The 16853-nt window shown below is 39.9% G+C and overlaps 1 protein-coding gene across 1 annotated transcript; it reads right to left on the bottom strand.

Annotated features, from left to right (window-relative positions):
• Positions 1-601: 601 nt before the first annotated feature.
• Positions 602-16272, bottom strand: LOC100479624 (mitochondrial import receptor subunit TOM20 homolog). Its single transcript, XM_034649013.1, is given in 5 exon segments — positions 602-753; positions 755-1038; positions 1041-1196; positions 12427-12531; positions 16197-16272. Coding segments are annotated over 5 exon segments (666 nt in total). The 3' UTR covers positions 602-708.
• Positions 16273-16853: the final 581 nt, after the last annotated feature.

Here is a 16853-nt window from a genome sequence, read left to right as displayed (position 1 = left end):
GGGTGGCTCAGTTGGTTAAGTGCCTGCCTTCGGCTCAGGTCATGATCCCAGGGTCCTGGGATCAAGTCCCACATCGGGCTCCTTGCTCAGCAGGGAGCCTGCTTCTCCCTCTGCCTGCCTATACCCCTGCTTGTGCTCGCTCTCTCTGACAAATAAAACCTTAAAAAAAAAAAGAAAGAAAAAAAAAAAACCAAAAACCAAAAAAAGAAATAAATAAAATAAAAAATAAAAATAAAAAAATCAATGATTTTAATGCTTAGTTTTGATAAACAAAGTAAGTTTCCATCCAGTTCTTTTATGTAGAACAAAATGTACTAGTTTTAAAAAATGTGCATTCTTTAGCTTTCTCCTATACTTTTTTTTTTTTGCCTATCTTTCAAAACTGAACACAGTATTTTTAACATAAGTAATGTGGTGTTATATGTACGTTTTAATTGCACGTTTTAGTAATAAAATAACTCCATATTTTGGTAACTCCTAGTTCATTTATAAAACGAAAAGCTTTCCATCAAAATACACTTTTCACTGGGAAAAATAAATAAAACAGACAAGTGGATCTACACAAAGTAAAAATTAGCTTTGGTAGGTTTCAGTACAGGACAGTCCATAACAAGCCTATTTGTCCTTATTCCGCCAGAGCTGTTCATCTTCCGAGTTAAGATTTTTAAAAATATTTTTCATTGAGATTATTATGTTGACATTTGTTTCTCATTCCACATCATCTTCAGCCAAGCTCTGAGCACTTACAATTTCCCTGACTAATTGTTGGAAGCTTGGTCAGAACCATCTGGAACACTGGTGGTGGAAGAGTTTGCTGTCACACTTGCCGTACATGCTGTGGCTGTCCACACACAGCAGTTGCATTTGTCAGATGATCTACGCCCTTCTCATATTCACCTCGAGCTAGCAACTTTTCTTCAAGGAAGAATTTCTGAATAGCTTCGGCATCTTTAAGGTCCAGTAACTTGAAAAGTCCAGCTCTCTCCTTGGCAAGCTTTTGTTTCTCTCTTGGTTCTCGAAGCCTATTCTTAAGCTGGCGCCACTCTGTCTCTGGTGGTGGAAGTAAATACAGTACCCGATGAAAAGAGCCCTGTAGACACCTGCGGCAATGGTGTTGTTCTGGCCCACTGTCTTCTCTTGACCGAGGAGCGGGAGTGAGCTCAGCGGCGTGGGGATCCAGGCAACAAAGCAGTGGGCTGTGAACCCTCAGTGTGGACCCCACTGCTCCCACCTGACACCTGCCACGAGGGATGCAGAAAGGCCTGTATTTGTGATCTTATGAACACCCTTGAGCTTTGTTCTGAGGTTGATTAAGTTATTGGGAAACATTTTTATCCTTTCAAGTTATTCCTTTAAGCTTTGGTAGGACAAAAACAACCTTTGGTCTAGGACTAGTGTTTTCACAATACTGAGGCAAGACCCTTCTGAGTACTCTACCCAATTCCCCATCATGAATGAAGGTTTCTACTCTGCCTGGTGGGAATAAGAATGTGGCAGGTGGAATTCTAAGATGACCCCTAATGACCCCCACCTTTATAGAATCCCCTCCTCAATGGGTATAGTCCCTCTCAGAATTAAGTTTTTTAATGCTGCACAATTGATGTCAATAAAGACTGATAACACTGGGTGAGTCTCACCTAATCAGATGAGCCCTTAAAGAGGACTAGGTTCTTCCTGACAAAAGAAATTTGATGACAAAAGGAAATTCTCCCTTGCTGGTTTTGAAAATGGACAGGACCACACAGTAAAGACCTGAAATTAACCTCTAGGATGAGAGCAGCCCCTACTGACAGCCAGTGAAAAAATGGTGTCTCAGTCCTAACAACTGCAAGGATCTAACTTCTGGCAACAACGAATAAGTTTCGAAGTGGATTCAGCCTCAGAGCCTCCAGAAAAGAACCCAGCCCATCCAACATCCTGGCATCAGCCTGTGAGACCCTAAGCAGAGAACCCAGGTAGCCTACATTCAGACTTCAGAGTTAAAGAACTATGAACTTGCAAATAGATTTTATTTCAAGCCACTAAGTATGTGGTAATTTGTTACACAGCAGTTGAAAATTAATATAAGGAACTATTCTTGGCCTTGTGTGACCTCTGAGAATGTTTTATGTTCCACTTTTGGTTGGCCTCAAAGATTTCTCTCATGTGCGTATCCAGTCAGTACTTGGTGGAAGACTGAAGTGGGACCTTCCACACATCTTTGGAGTTCTATTTTGTGTTTTCTTCTTTCTCATACTCTACCTTGAGAACTCTAGTCTCCTTGACCTTTCTGAACTCCAAGCTCTGTGTACTTAATTCAGGCAGGCTGCTAGGCTCTGCCTGAGATCCTTCTTCTTGCACTTTTGAAATTCTCCCCAGGCTGTAAACTGGGGAACAATAGATTTTGTCTCATTTGTTGCTGTTGTTGTTTAATTTTAACTAGGCTCCACAGCTAATGTGGGGCTTGAACTCATGACCCTGAGATCAAGAATCCCGTGACCTGATGACTGAGCCAGCCAAGTGCTTGGTCTCATTTGTTTTCTCTCTCTCAGAGATCACTGCCCTTTGTTGGTTGATGTCTAGTGTCTTAAAAACTATACTTCATATATTTCATCTGTTTTATTTTATTTTCTTTTAAAGATTTTATTTATTTATTTGACAGAGAGACAGCCAGCCAGATAGGGAACACAAGCAGGGGGAGTGGGAGAGGAAGAAGCACGCTTCCAGCAGAAGAGCCTGATGTGGGGCTCGATCCCATAACACCAGGATTACGCCCTGAGCCGAAGGCAGACGTTTAATGACTGCACTACCCAGGCACCCCTCATCTGTTTTATTTTGTTGTTTCAAGACAAAAGTAGAAGATGTCACTTTTTTAGTAGTGTTATATAGTTATATTATTTTTAGTTAGTAATGTTCTAATTTGCATTTTAAAAATAAGCATCCTGCTAAACATTTTTCTCTTTGGTTCATTATACATCATACTTCTTGCTATTTTTCAGTGTTTGGCTTAGTGCCTTACATGTAGTAAGCACTCAATAAATGCTTGGCTTGGTTTTTAAATTTGACTTTTAAAAATTCACCATTCATTTGCAGTAACCTTTCAGAGATATCATGGATACTATTACTTGATTTCACATTAGTTGTTATGAGTATCATTGCATAACACACCAAAACTGGTTGTTATAATATATTGATATATGCATGTAAATATACGCTCTACTATCTTAGTCTGGCTTCCCTAAAAGCAGCTAACTCTCGTGGGCAGGTAATTTATTTAGAAATATGGTTTCAGAAAGCAGATGTGCATAAAAAGGAAGTGAAACAGAGAAGGAGGAAAAGAACCAATCTAAGCACAAATTGAGTTGGCCACCATTGTAGAAAATTGGTGTCTAATCCATCCAACTGGGATCTTTTGTAAAGGTGAAAAAATGAGTCTCAGAACTTTCTGTTCAGGGATCAAGGGGGAAATCATTTATCTATTGTCTCCTGTTCTCCAGTGGTCAGGAGTGGCCCTATATGTATTAAACTCCCTCACGTTTTCTTGTTGTCCATGTGTGAATGCAGAGGGAGTTCCTACTGATGGGGTCAGAAAAGCCTCAGGGAAGGAAATAGAACATGTATGACACTAGCCAAGGAGAGACAGTGTCTGGTTGCATCTATGCAAAGCCAGTCCAAGTCTGAATGCAACTGGTCATTGCAGCAGTGGCTGGAGTAAGAGGAGAGGCCAAGAGGATTTTGGAATGGTATGGAGGGCTTGTCTAATACACATAAAATTCTGCAAGTTATTTAACAATATAATTTATTACTAGTTTCTAACAGTCTGACATTGATAACCATGCAATTTTGAGTAGCCTCCAGCTATAAGAACACTAAGAATCCTCAGGAAGTGTTAAGAAGGAGCCACTGAAGATAATGCACCCAAATCCGCAGTAATATCCTTGCAATAGTATTTTTTCCAGCTCTATTGAATATATAATGACATATTGTGGACGTTTAAAGTATTAATTCGATGCATTTATATATTGCAAAATTATTGCTACTGTAGCATTAGCTAATACCTCTATCACATCTCATAATTACCATTTCTTTTTTGTAGTTAGAACATTTAAGATCTACTCTCCTGGCGAATTTCAAGTATACATTGTTAATTATAATCACCATGCTGTACTTTAGATCCTTAGAACTTACTCATCTTATAACTGTAAGTTTGTATTCCTTGACCAACATCTCCTGATTTCTCCCACCTCCCAGCCTCTGGTACCCACTACTCTGTTTCTACAAGTTCATCTCTTAAAAAATGAGATCATACAGTATTTGTCTTTCTCTGTTTGACTTATTTCACTTAGCAAAATGCCCTCAAGGTTTATTCACATTGTCACAAATGACAGGATTTCTTTCTTTTCCATGGCAAATGATATTCCATTTACACACACACACACACACCCATTCATCCACTGATGGACACCAAGGTTATTTCTATATCTTGGCCGCTGTGAATAATGCCGTAATGAACATGAGAGTGCAGATACCTCTTTTAGATCCTGCTTTCATTTTAGAGTAATACTTTTTAAAATCATTACTGTTAAAATTCTGTTTCTGGCCAAGATGTAGTAACAGTCCAGATTTACCTTCCTGCCTAAAACAACCAAAAAACAGGCAAAATCCATGAAGCAAAGCTTTTCAAGACACTGGATTTTAGGCAATGAAAGAGAGTGGTACATGAGAGACAGGAAACAAATGTAGTGAACCCCACTATTGCCCCAGATTATTGCCTTGAGAGAGTTTCAGGCCTATGGCACAGGAAGAGGGGAACCAAGTAGAAATGGTGAGCTTCCTGACTAGAGGAGATGGGGCTAAGGGTCCAGGAATACCAACGGAGCTAGAGTTCACAGGACAGATGATTTGAAAGAAGAGAACTATACAGATTTAGAACTTCAAAGATCTTCAAAATGCCCCTTGAGTATTTAGCTGAGAACTGAGCGGTGCATATGTACAAGGAAACTACCCAAGATTGGGGAAAGAACCATTTGAAAGGATTAGAGGACACAGTACCTAGTGTTCACACAGAGCTGATAATAGTACCTGTGTTCAGCAGCCTGACTGCAAGGTCTCATGGTTCATGGAATGTTGTATTCAGAAGGTTCTTGCCTCGGTAATGAGGAATAATTAACTCTGGATTGAACATGCTTCTTATCTCACCTAACAAATTTTATAAGCAAGACCTAAAAGAATCAAACTGTTTCCAAGTAATTTAGCTACATCCCAGAAAAAAAGCTTAAGAATATAAGAATACATAAATATTCAACACCCATAAAATTCACAGGGTCTTGCATCCAATAAAAAACTAGCAGGCATGCAAAGAAAAGGGAAATTTGACTCACAATGAAGGAACAAAGAAATTAATAGAAACTGATTCTGACTGACACAGGTGTTATAATTAGGGACAATCAAACAGCTATTCTATTTTCCATATGATCAAAAAGTTAAGGAGAGACATGGAAGATGAAACTGAAACTTCTATTGATAAATACTATAATGTGTGAGGTTCAATGAAAAAAATAATGGGATTAATGGCAAAGTAGATATTGCAGAAGAAAAGATTAGTGAACTTAAAGGGATAGCAATAGAATTTATCTGAAAGGAAATACAGAGAATAAGAAGATTGGGAAAAAAATTAACAGGACATTGGTGAGCTATGGGACAACTTAAAGCACTCTAATGTGTAATTATAGTAGCAGGCAGAAGAAAGATAGGGAAATAATGGCCTAAGGATTCCAAGTTTTATGAAAACAACATATGGATGTAAGAATCCTAAAAAAAAAAAAAAATCCCTATGCACTATAATATGAAAAAACTACACCAAAGAACACCATAGACGTCTCAAAACCAGATGTAGAGTGAAAATCGTAAAAGAAGCCACAGAAAAATGTCACATTTTGCACAGAGGAACAATGAGGATTTCCACAGATTTGTCATCAGAAACAATGCAAGCAAGAACATAATGGACCAATATCTTTAAAGTACTGAAATGGTAAAACTGACCATGTAGAATTCTATACCCACTGAAAATATCTTTTAAAGATGAAAACAGAACAAGTACTCAAACACAAACGTTTAGAGCAGCATTATTCACAATAGCCAAAAAAATGAAAACAACCCAAATGTCCATTAACAGATGAATGGATAAACAAATTGTAGTATAAACATAGGGTAGAATATTATTTGGCCATAAAAAGGAATGAAGTCCTGGTACCTGCAACAATGGATGAACCTCAAAAACACGCTAAGTGACAGAAGGCAAAGACAAAGGTCGCATGTTGTATGATGTCATTTATTTGAAATAGCTGGAATAGGTAAATCTATAGAGACAGGAAGCAGAGTAGGCTGGAGGGGGGAGGGGGGAGGCGTGAGGAGTAGTTGCTTAATGGATACAGGGTTTTCTTCTGGGGTGATGAAAATGTTCTGGAACTAGGTAGGGGTGGTAGTTGTGCAACAATGTGAGTGTGCTAAATGACATTGAATTTTGCACTTTATTAATATTATGTGAATTTCATCTCAATAAAAATCTATCACTTAACCATGGATGAGAAAACTCAATATAGGAAAGGTGTGAATTCTCCCAAATTGATATTCAGATTTAATGCAATTTCTATCAAAATTTCAGCAAGAATTTTTGTAGCTATAGACAAGATTATTCTAAAGTTTATATGGAAATGGGAAGGAACTAGAATAGCTGTAACAATTTTGAAAAAAAAAGTGGGAAGAGTCTCTCTGATTTAAATATTTAGTACACAGCTACAGTCATCAAGAATGTTTGGCACTGGTGGAAGGATAGACACAAAGATCAATGAAGAGAATAGAGAACCCCAAAACAGACCCATACAATTGTAACCAACTGATCTTTGGATGAAGTTTCTAAATCAATTAAGTGCAGGAAGGATAGCCTCTCAGCAAATGGTAGTGAAGCAATTGAACATTCGTATGCAAAAAAGAAAAAGAAAAAGAAACAACAAACAACCCAAAAAATCAAAATCAAAAAAAGCTTTGACTTCAACCCAACATGGGCCTTGATCCCATGACCCTGAGATCACAGCCTGAGCTGAAACCAAGAGTTGGTCCCTCAACCGACTGAACCACCCAGGCGCCCCTGAATTGTAAGATATTTAAAACATACATCATGGTGGTGTGGACTCCCCTCATCCAATTCATTAGCACATCACATACTATTTATCTTTTTTTTAAGGAATGAACTGTTGATACAGTGTCTCAACATGGATGAATCTCAAAATAAATTATGCAGAAGGAAAAAAGCCAGATATAAAAGCATATATCCCATATGATCCCATTTACACAAAATTCTAAAGGATACAAATTGACCTAGCATGAAAGAAAGTAAATTAATGCTGCTGTTGTATAGCAATTATACTTGATTCAGCTGTAAAAAAATTTATGAAACTTACAGAATATGAACAAAGTTGTTTTTAGAGGTCTTTAGTGTTTTCCAATACCAACAAACCAGTTCTCTGAATCTCTGGACACAACCAGTGTGTTCACAATTCAATTCAATTCTGACACCTAACTACCCAGAGTCAGCATAGACCCCACAAGTTAAGGGCTCTGTCCCCCAAGACTGCCCCTACTTCCAGTGCCAATCACAAGTCCTGGACCTCCTATACTTCTAACCAACCAGCTATAAATTGGCGTTTCCCATGATCCCCTTCTCAGGTTTAAGAATTTTCTCCAAGGACTCACTGAACTCAGGAACACACTTTACTTACAGTTTCCAGTTTATTATAAAGGATATTATGAAATCTACAAATGAACAGCCAGATAAAGAGGTACATAGGGGGAGGTCCCGTGCGCACGAGTTTCTGTCTCCGTAGAGTTGGGATGCCCCACCTTCTTGGCATATGAGTGTGTTCACCAACATGAAAGCTCTCTGAAACCTGTCGTTTAGGGGTTTTTCTGGAGGTTTCATCTCATAGGCAGAATCAATTTTTAACTCAATCTCTGGCTCCCTTCCTCCACCTTCGGGAGTTTGGGGGATGTAACTGAAAGTTCAAGGTTTCTTTTTTATTCTTTTTTTTTTTAAGATTTTTATTTATTTGACAGAGACACAGCAAGAGAGGGAACACAAGCAGGAGGAGTGGGAGAGGGAGAAGCAGGCTTCCCGTGGAGCAGGGAGCCCGATGCAGGGCTGGATCCCAGGACCCTGGGATCATGACCTGAGCCAAAGGCAGACGCTTAACGACTGAGCCACCCAGGCGCCCAGAAAGTTCTAGGTTTCTAATCGAGGCTCCATGTTTCTGGTAACCAGCCCCCTTCCTGAAGCTATCTAGGGACCTGCTGAGAATTGCCTCATTAGAATAAAAGATGCTCCTATCATTCAGGAAGTTGCACCGAATTTAGGAGCTCTGTGTTGGGGCTGGGGCAAAGACCAAGTAAATTCATAGCCTTAGATTTATAAAGAAGTCTGTGTAAATGAACAAAATAAGTATTCATAGAAACAAAGACCAAAAGCTATCAAAACCTGGAGGAAGAAAACCATGAATTTAAAATCAGAAATAAATCAGAAACAGCAGTCAATAAAATTTTGTAATAAAATCCACAAGTCAGTCCTAAAAAAATTTCAATATGTGAAAATTACGTATATTATAATTACAATATTAAAATAACATACAATGAAAGGAAGAATGATACTTGCAATAAAGGATCTAGGCAGGAGCTTTATAAAATTATAGGAGAATATTATGTACGAGTATATGCTAAGAAATTGGAAAAATCTTTTTTAAAAAGGGAGAAATTGGGTAGTCGCATATTTAAGGAAGAAAACAGAAGTTGGGTTAATATTAAATAATATAAGCAAATGGAGACAGAAGTTTTATCTGTGAGTTCTTTCAAATTTTAAGAAAGATAATTTTTAACTATTTTAAAAGTCTCATAACCAGAGATTAAAAAAAGAGAAAAGAGGGACGCCTGGGTGGCTCAGTCCGTGAAGCATGTTCCTTCAGCTCAGGTCATGATTCCAGGGTCCTGGGATCGGGTCCTGCATCGGGCTCATTGCTCAGTGGGGAGCCTGCTTCTCCCTCTGCCTGCTGCTCCCCCTGCTTGTGCTCTGTCTCTCTCTCTGACAAATAAATAAATAAAATCTTAAAAAAAGAGGGGGGGTGCTCCTGGGTGGCGCAGTCATTAAGCATCTGCTTCGGCTCAGGGCGTGATCCCGGCATTCTGGGATCAAGCCCCACATCGGGCTCCTCCGCTATGAGCCTGCTTCTTCCTCTCCCACTCCCCCTGCTTGTGTTCCCTCTCTCGCTGGCTGTCTCTATCTCTGTCAAATAAATAAATAAAATCTTTAAAAAAAAGAGAGAGAGAGAGAGAAAAGAAAAACAAAGCAAAACTTTAGTCCCTTAGGTATTCTGTATCAGGCAGACATTGTTCTTAAGCCACTGACATATATTAGCTCAGGTAGTTACTATTTTTATCGTATTATGCAACCGAGGAAAGTAAGGCACAGGGAGGTTAACTGGATTCAGACCTAGGCAATCTGGTTCTAGAGTGTGTGCCCTTGAACCACCACACAAAAGATGGCACCCGGCTTTCATTTTGTTTGGAAAAATTGCATAACATTCATTCCATAATTGGTAAAAAAATTGTGTGAAAGGAACGTGATATTCAGTATCATATAGAAATATACAGGAAACTATCTCAAGTAAATAATCACGAACCCAAATCCAACAGTATAGTCAAAGAATAACCTGTTCTAATCAAATAGGCTACATCACAGCAATAAAAAACAGTAGGTTTTTAGAAGTCAGTTAACATAGTGTATCTTTAGATGGCTTCCTCGGCTTGAGGTGCCATAAAGAAATTCCGCAGGCTGGGTGGCGGAAGCAGCAGGAATATGTTATCTCACAGTTCTGGAGGCTGGAAGTCCCAGATCAAGATCCAGCAGGGTCAGTTTCTGGTGAGGGCTGGCTTTCAGGCTTCCAGAAGGCCATCTTCTCACTGTCCACACATGGTGGGGAGAGAGATACAGAGAGTGCGCTCTCTGGTGTCTCTTCTTAAAAGGACACTAGTCCTAGCAGATTGGGTCCCACCCTCATGACCTCACTTAACCTTAATTATCTCTGAATACAGTCAACTTGAGAGTTAGGGCTTCAACATAGGATTTTGGACACAATCCACTCTTTAGCACTTAAGCGTGTGATCTGCACATTGAATGCTATCAATACACTAGATAAACTCCACTCATTTTTAATGACAGCACTTCAAAAGTCAGCAACGTATATGAGTACTTTCTTAGCAGGGTAGAGAAATCCACCTCAAATAAATAGTTAACCATCTTTCTTAACAGTGAATAATGAAAAGTATTCATGTTAAGTCTTAAACGAAGCAAGGATGACCATCGTCGCTATTATTATTCGATATTATTTGGGGAACTATATAGCAAAGATCATGAAATATGGGACAGAAATGAGACGTAGTACTACCAGATAGGATAAGGTAATTCTTTTATTTTTCTTTTAAAAAGACAATTTATTCTGGAATTCTTACATGAAACATTAGTTGGCTACTAATTTATATAGATGTTTTTGTCATTCAGCAAAATCCTTTGAATTTTTATTTCTTGCTCTGGACTTTCAAATAAAGGTTGTTACTTACAGAACAATAATTGCACTTTAAAAGTCTATAAAATACAGTGATAAGTGGAAACATATTTATAATGTGTTGAACTTGGACGAGTCAGAGTGCCACAATTCCTTTTTGCTGAAAATAAATAATTTTCCAAGAAATTTGATCTTGTTTTCTTTTTTTCCATCATGGAAGGGACATGCGTTTTTATTGTTGTTGTTTGTTTTGATTGTGGTAAAAAAAACATGTAACATAAAAATTTACCATCTTAATCATTTTTAACTGTTAAGTACAATAGCGTTGACTGTATGCATATTGTTGTTGAACAGGTCTCTAGAACTTTCTCATCTTGCAAAATTGGAGCTCCATAGCTACTGAGCCACATGTCCCCCTTTCCTTCTCCCCTCAGCCCCTGGTAACTATATTCTACTTTCTGGTTCTATGAGTTTGACTACTTAAGGTTTCTCAGATAAGTGCAATCATGTAATGTGTCTTTTTGTGACTGGCTTTTTCATTTAACATAATGTCCTCAAGGTTCATCCATGTTATAGCATGTGACAAGACATTTTTCTTTTTTTAAGGCTGAGTCACATTCCATTGTATTCAATACATTGAAGAGAAAAACAGCTCTTCCGAGAAGAAACCCAAATAGCTCACCTGAACATTAATTAGAAGTGGATTAAAGTTCACTGTCAAAATCCAAACCATAAAAATTGAACATTTACCAAGTATACTCTGAATGGAGAACTTTCCAAAAATAAAAAAATTGAAGGCAACAGGAAAAGATTAATAGGTTTGATAATGAAATTAAAACTCTGGAACATCGAACATAAAATTAGACAGGAAATATTTTAAACAGATACAACACATAATGGCTTATCAGCTTTATCTTCAATATGATAAGGAATATTCCAGAACTAATGGAACATAAGTGAAGAACTCAGTCATAAAACAGATAAATTAAAATGGTTGACAAATCTAAAATTATATTTAACCTTGAATGTAATCAAAGAAATATAAATAAAATACTATAATAAGGTTCTATTTCTATGAAATCAATATGATAAATTTTAAAAAGCGGTAATTGGCCCATTGCTGAGGAAAATAGGGAATCTGTGCTTTCATTTCTGGTGGTGCAGCTTTTCTGAAAAGCAATTGGGGAATATCTATTTAGAGCCTTAAAGTATCCATGCTCTGGTAAGGCATTTTTAGGAAATAATCAGAGGTGCAGACCAAGATTTATTCACTAAGTAAATCTTTGTAACATTATGCAAAATAGGGAAGATATGGGAATAGCAGGAATGGCCCGCAGTTAGGGGTTGATTAAATCCTTTCGGTACGTACACGGAAACAATATGATGCAGGTATTAAGAGGCATTATTATTTTTTTAAAAGATTTTATTTCTTTATTGGAGAGAGAGAAAGACGTAGTGAGAGAGAGCAGAAGCAGGGAGGAGAGGGAGAAGCAGGCTCCCCGCTGAGCAGGGCCTCCATTCCAGGACCCGGAGATCATGACCTGAGCCAAAGGCAGCCGCTTCACCGACTGAGCCACCCAGGTGCCCCAAGAAGCATTATGAAGCATATTTTAATGATCGGAGAAAGTTACTTAAGATATAAACACTAAAGGGAAAAGAATCAGAGTTCGAAATTTTACATCAAGAATTCATCAACTTTCACTTTTCCTCTGCACTTTTATAAATTCGTATTTTCTTCATAATATATGTCTTACCTATGTTCGGAACACGGACAGCATTGTTAGGAAGAATGCGATGTGGGCTCTCTGCGCAGAGTTGGGGAAGGAAAGACTACTTCAACCTGGCTGGATGGGCCCCGGAACGGCCTCGTCCAACTTGTCCCATTCAAGATCCCCTCCGGCGATCTTTGCCCCGCGGTCGTTCATCCGCAGCAACACTTGCGGGGCTGGGGGAGGTGGGACGTGTGCAGCTATTCTGTGCCTACCCATTTACTGCATAGATGATTCTGATGGTTTGGAAGCTCCTTGCCCTGGAGCTGCCGTTGAGATCTGAGACATGGATTATAGCTTCCCCTCACTGCCCTTGGGCCAGCTAAGGGTGCACGTGCTACCCTCACCTCCAGATACCCAAAACCAGCCACGTAGGTCCCGACCTCAACTGTTCTTCCTGTGCCATAGCGTTCAGACCCTTCAAGATCATGGGCACCCTAACCGCGCTACTCAAAGTGCGGTGTGTGGACGCGCAGCGCGGACCATCACCTGGGAGCTTATAGGAGTTTAGCATCCTCAGTAGAATTAGCATTTTAACAAGATCCTCAGGTGGTTTGTGTACACAGTGGAGTTTAAGAAGCCCTGGCCCCAGGGAGGACACATTCTCATTTGTCAGCATTTCATTTACTAGGCACGCTCCAGACTCAGAATATCCCGATATTCTTGCGGTGTACAAAGCGATCGTCATTGCTGCTATTCCCGTTCATCACAGAAACAAATGGTTATGGAGCTTGTTGCTTTATGCAAGCCACTGTGGTCAGGCACTGTGAAACGGAAGACAAATGTGAAAAATTAAATCGCTGCAAAGATCTAAGAGTTTCAGGCCCCCGTGGGAGAGTTGGCCTAAGACGTAATACATTGACAAGAGGATGGTATAGACAATGCTGGCTATTGAGACGGAGAAGGGGAAGAGATGGTTTGTGAACAGAGCAGTTACAGAGGAGTGAGCTTGGATCTGGGCCCATGGAAGAGGCCAGGCTGTGGTGAGCCCGTCTCTGGATATAGTCATGCTGGATTTGTGGTCTGAGATGGGGATTCTCCAACACTAAGAGACATCAGTGGAACCTGGAGGGCTTATTAAGACACTAATGCCTGAGCTTCTGAAATTGCCTGGGTTTCTCATCCCATAGAGCTGGAGCAAGGCCCGAGAATGTGCATTTCTTTTTTTTTTTATTTTTTTATTTTTTTTATTTTTTAAAGATTTTATTTATTTATTTGACAGAGATAGAGACAGCCAGCGAGAGAGGGAACACAAGCAGGGGGAGTGGGAGAGGAAGAAGCAGGCTCCCAGCAGAGGAGCCTGATGTGGGGCTCGATCCCATAACGCCGGGATCACGCCCTGAGCCGAAGGCAGACGCTTAACCGCTGTGCCACCCAGGCGCCCCGAGAATGTGCATTTCTAACAAGAATTACATCTCAGGTGACGGCAATGCTGCTAGTCTGAGCAGCCACTAACTTAGAGGAAATAGCACGGGTCTTGGAGCCAGTTTTGGTTCTGTGCATTTCTAACAAGAATTACATCTCAGGTGACGGCAATGCTGCTAGTCTGAGCAGCCACTAACTTAGAGGAAATAGCACGGGTCTTGGAGCCAGTTTTGGTTCAACCACTTACTAATTTAGGTGGTAAGTAAATTTTTCTTTTTTGAGGTTTCTTTCTTTAAAGATTTTATTTATTTGAAAGAGACAGAGAGAGCATGAGCAGGGGGAGTGGCAGAGGGAGAGGGAGAAGCAGACTCCCCACTAAGCGGGAAGCCTGATGCGGGGCTTGATCCCAGGACCCTGAGATCATGACCTGAGCCGAAGGCAGACGCTTAACCGAATGAGCCACCCAAGTGCCCCTCTTTTTTGAGGGTGTTTTTTGAGAACTGGAGACATCTAATACCCAGCACACAGGTGTTTGTGACAAGTAATGGAGACAAGAGTCTAGGAAAGCATCTTAGTACACTGCCTGGTACATTGCAGGTATTACTAATTCAACTTAGTTTCCATTACCTTCCCCAGAGTTATCCTGCGTGACAATTTAGCCACAGCATCTTCACTGGGAGTGAAGGAATGGTTCTTGGTGTGAAGGTCACTTGGGGGTGGGTATAGGCTTTTTTTTTTTTTTTTTGGAGAACCTAGGGGTGAGCCTTCCATACTGTTGGCATGAGCCTTCTGTCCATTGGCATGAATCAGTTCGTGTGTTTTGTGTGGCTGTTTTGTGTGGCTGTTTTGGCCATGTTTTACGCTGATGACAATTAATATTGCCTGGCAGTGGATGAAAACAAAGATACCTTAAGGCTTAGCCAGACCAGTGGCATTTCAGGCATATCCCCTAAAGGAATGACACGAGAAGTAGAAACTAGAGCTTACATTCCATCAGGGAAAGATAAACATCTATTTTTATTTTAGAACTTATAATTCCAAGGTGACTCCTTTAGATTTCTTTTTATTTTTGAGAATTTCAAGCAAGCCCGTATATTTGGAAGGATGTGAACGTAGACCTTTCTCCTTTCTCTGTCTGATAGGGATCTTCTCATTTCAACACCACGAACAAAATGATTTGGCAACTAAAACTACTCATCCGTATCGCAACATTTTGGGGAACTGCTAAGAATCCTGAAGACACTGAGGTGTTTTTATTTTGGTGCATTTATTGATTCAGTTTTAGGGCCCACACTAATCCATTGAGGAAAAATAGGACCTTCCTATGTGATACCCAGATGGAAATAGGAAGTGGATGGGTTCTCCTTGTACCGCCATTAGTCCGTGACTCGTTACGGAAATTCGTTTATTAGATTATAGATGATAGCCAATTAATCACAGAGCCAACCTTTGAGGATTAAGACAGAAAACAAGTACGTTTTGGTTGATGTGGAGGAAAGAGAGGAACGTTGTGATGCAGGAGTTATGGTCCAGGTGCTTCTGGGACTCTTAGGGGTCATCCTCTGGACGGCGGGCATCTGAGAGAAGGAAATGAAGCAGGAGAATGACATCGGAAAGGGAACAAGGTTTTCCCACTTCACAGTCTCGCTTGAGGTTTCTAACGAGACTTGGGGCCTGTGTCTTTACCCTCTCAATAGCTGAACTTTAACAGAGAAAACATGTCACCTCCCAGATTATGTGTCTCTATTGGCTCCACTGGTTGCCTTCTGGATCAAATTTAAACTGCCTATTTCAAGAGCAGCCAGTATCCCTTCACTCTAGCGGTGCATTGTATAAATAGCCATCATGGGCAATTAGTGTCTCTGACTTTTTTTCTGTCTAAATAATGTGGTTGAATGATGTTTCATATATTTCAGTTTTTCTCTCCCCAAATCATGTCAAGTAAATTATATTTTCTTATGCCTTGCAAAGTTCATGCATATATCACTTCAACTGTGATTAAAAAGGATAAGGGGATTTAAAAAACAAGGATACGAACCAGCCACTCACTCAGATTTTGTGAACATAGACTGTTTCCGCCAGAAGATGTCCTTAGGAAAAAAAATTTGTTTTTTTTTTTAAAGAGAAGACTGTGTATTTTTTATATAGTGACTATGAAGTTACTGTATACCATTAAATGGGAATTTTTGGTTGTTTATTATTCTTTCTTGCCCACCCACGTGTGTCAATGTTGTACACATTTGTTGCTCGGAGTCACTTTAAGCTGCCCATAAGTCTGTATTCTCAGGACCCCAGTTGTAGAAAAAGAAGTCTGTCTGAAAATCAAGGGCAAGAATACTTTGGACTTGGGTTCTCAAGGAATAAATGATTTCTGAGACTCAATGCCAGAGGCAAAGACTGAGAAGGAAGGGGTTCTAAACTTGGAGGGGCAGCACGTTACCTACGTGCCAGGTAGAGTCTCAGTGACCACACTCACGAGTGATACGCAGGCCCTTCTGCTCCAGCCTACACTCTTTAAGATTCTGTTTGGCGATGGAGTATTGTTCCGCCATGACAAGGAGGATATCCTGCCATTTGTGACAACACAGATGGACCTTGAGCACATTGTGCTAGGTGAGACAAGTCAGACAGAGAAAGACGAGTAGTGTACGATCTCATATATGTAATCTAAGAAAGTCAAACTCAAAACATCGAGGGGAAAATGGTGGTTACCAGGGCATGGGGGTGGGGGGATGAAATTGATGCTGTTTAAGGGTACCAACTTGCCATGCATCGTCAATAAGCCCTAGTGATCTAATGCACAGTGTAATGAACAGAGAAAACAGTGTTGTGCTCTAATTACATAATGTGATATACATCGATACAGTGGCCATCCTATGACAATATGTAAGTGTATCAAAGTGACACATCATACACCTTAAATTTACACAATATGTCAAGTATATCCAATTAAAAAAAGACTTCCCATGTGGGCAATAGAATGATCTAATTCTACTATTTTCTTTTACATTCTATTTTATTTCATGATCACTGCAGGGCAGGTGGCCAGCCCTGGCATATAGAAGGCAGAAAGGCTCCAAATTTGTCTCAGAGGGTGACTTCAAAAGATTGTGCTTGCAGACACCCCCTCAGC

The sequence above is a fragment of the Ailuropoda melanoleuca genome, chromosome X, assembly GCF_002007445.2.
Source record: "Ailuropoda melanoleuca isolate Jingjing chromosome X, ASM200744v2, whole genome shotgun sequence".
NCBI classification, from domain to species: domain Eukaryota; kingdom Metazoa; phylum Chordata; class Mammalia; order Carnivora; family Ursidae; genus Ailuropoda; species Ailuropoda melanoleuca.
The sequence above is the reverse complement of the archived record's forward strand: the minus strand, read 5'-3'. Positions and strand labels throughout refer to the sequence as shown.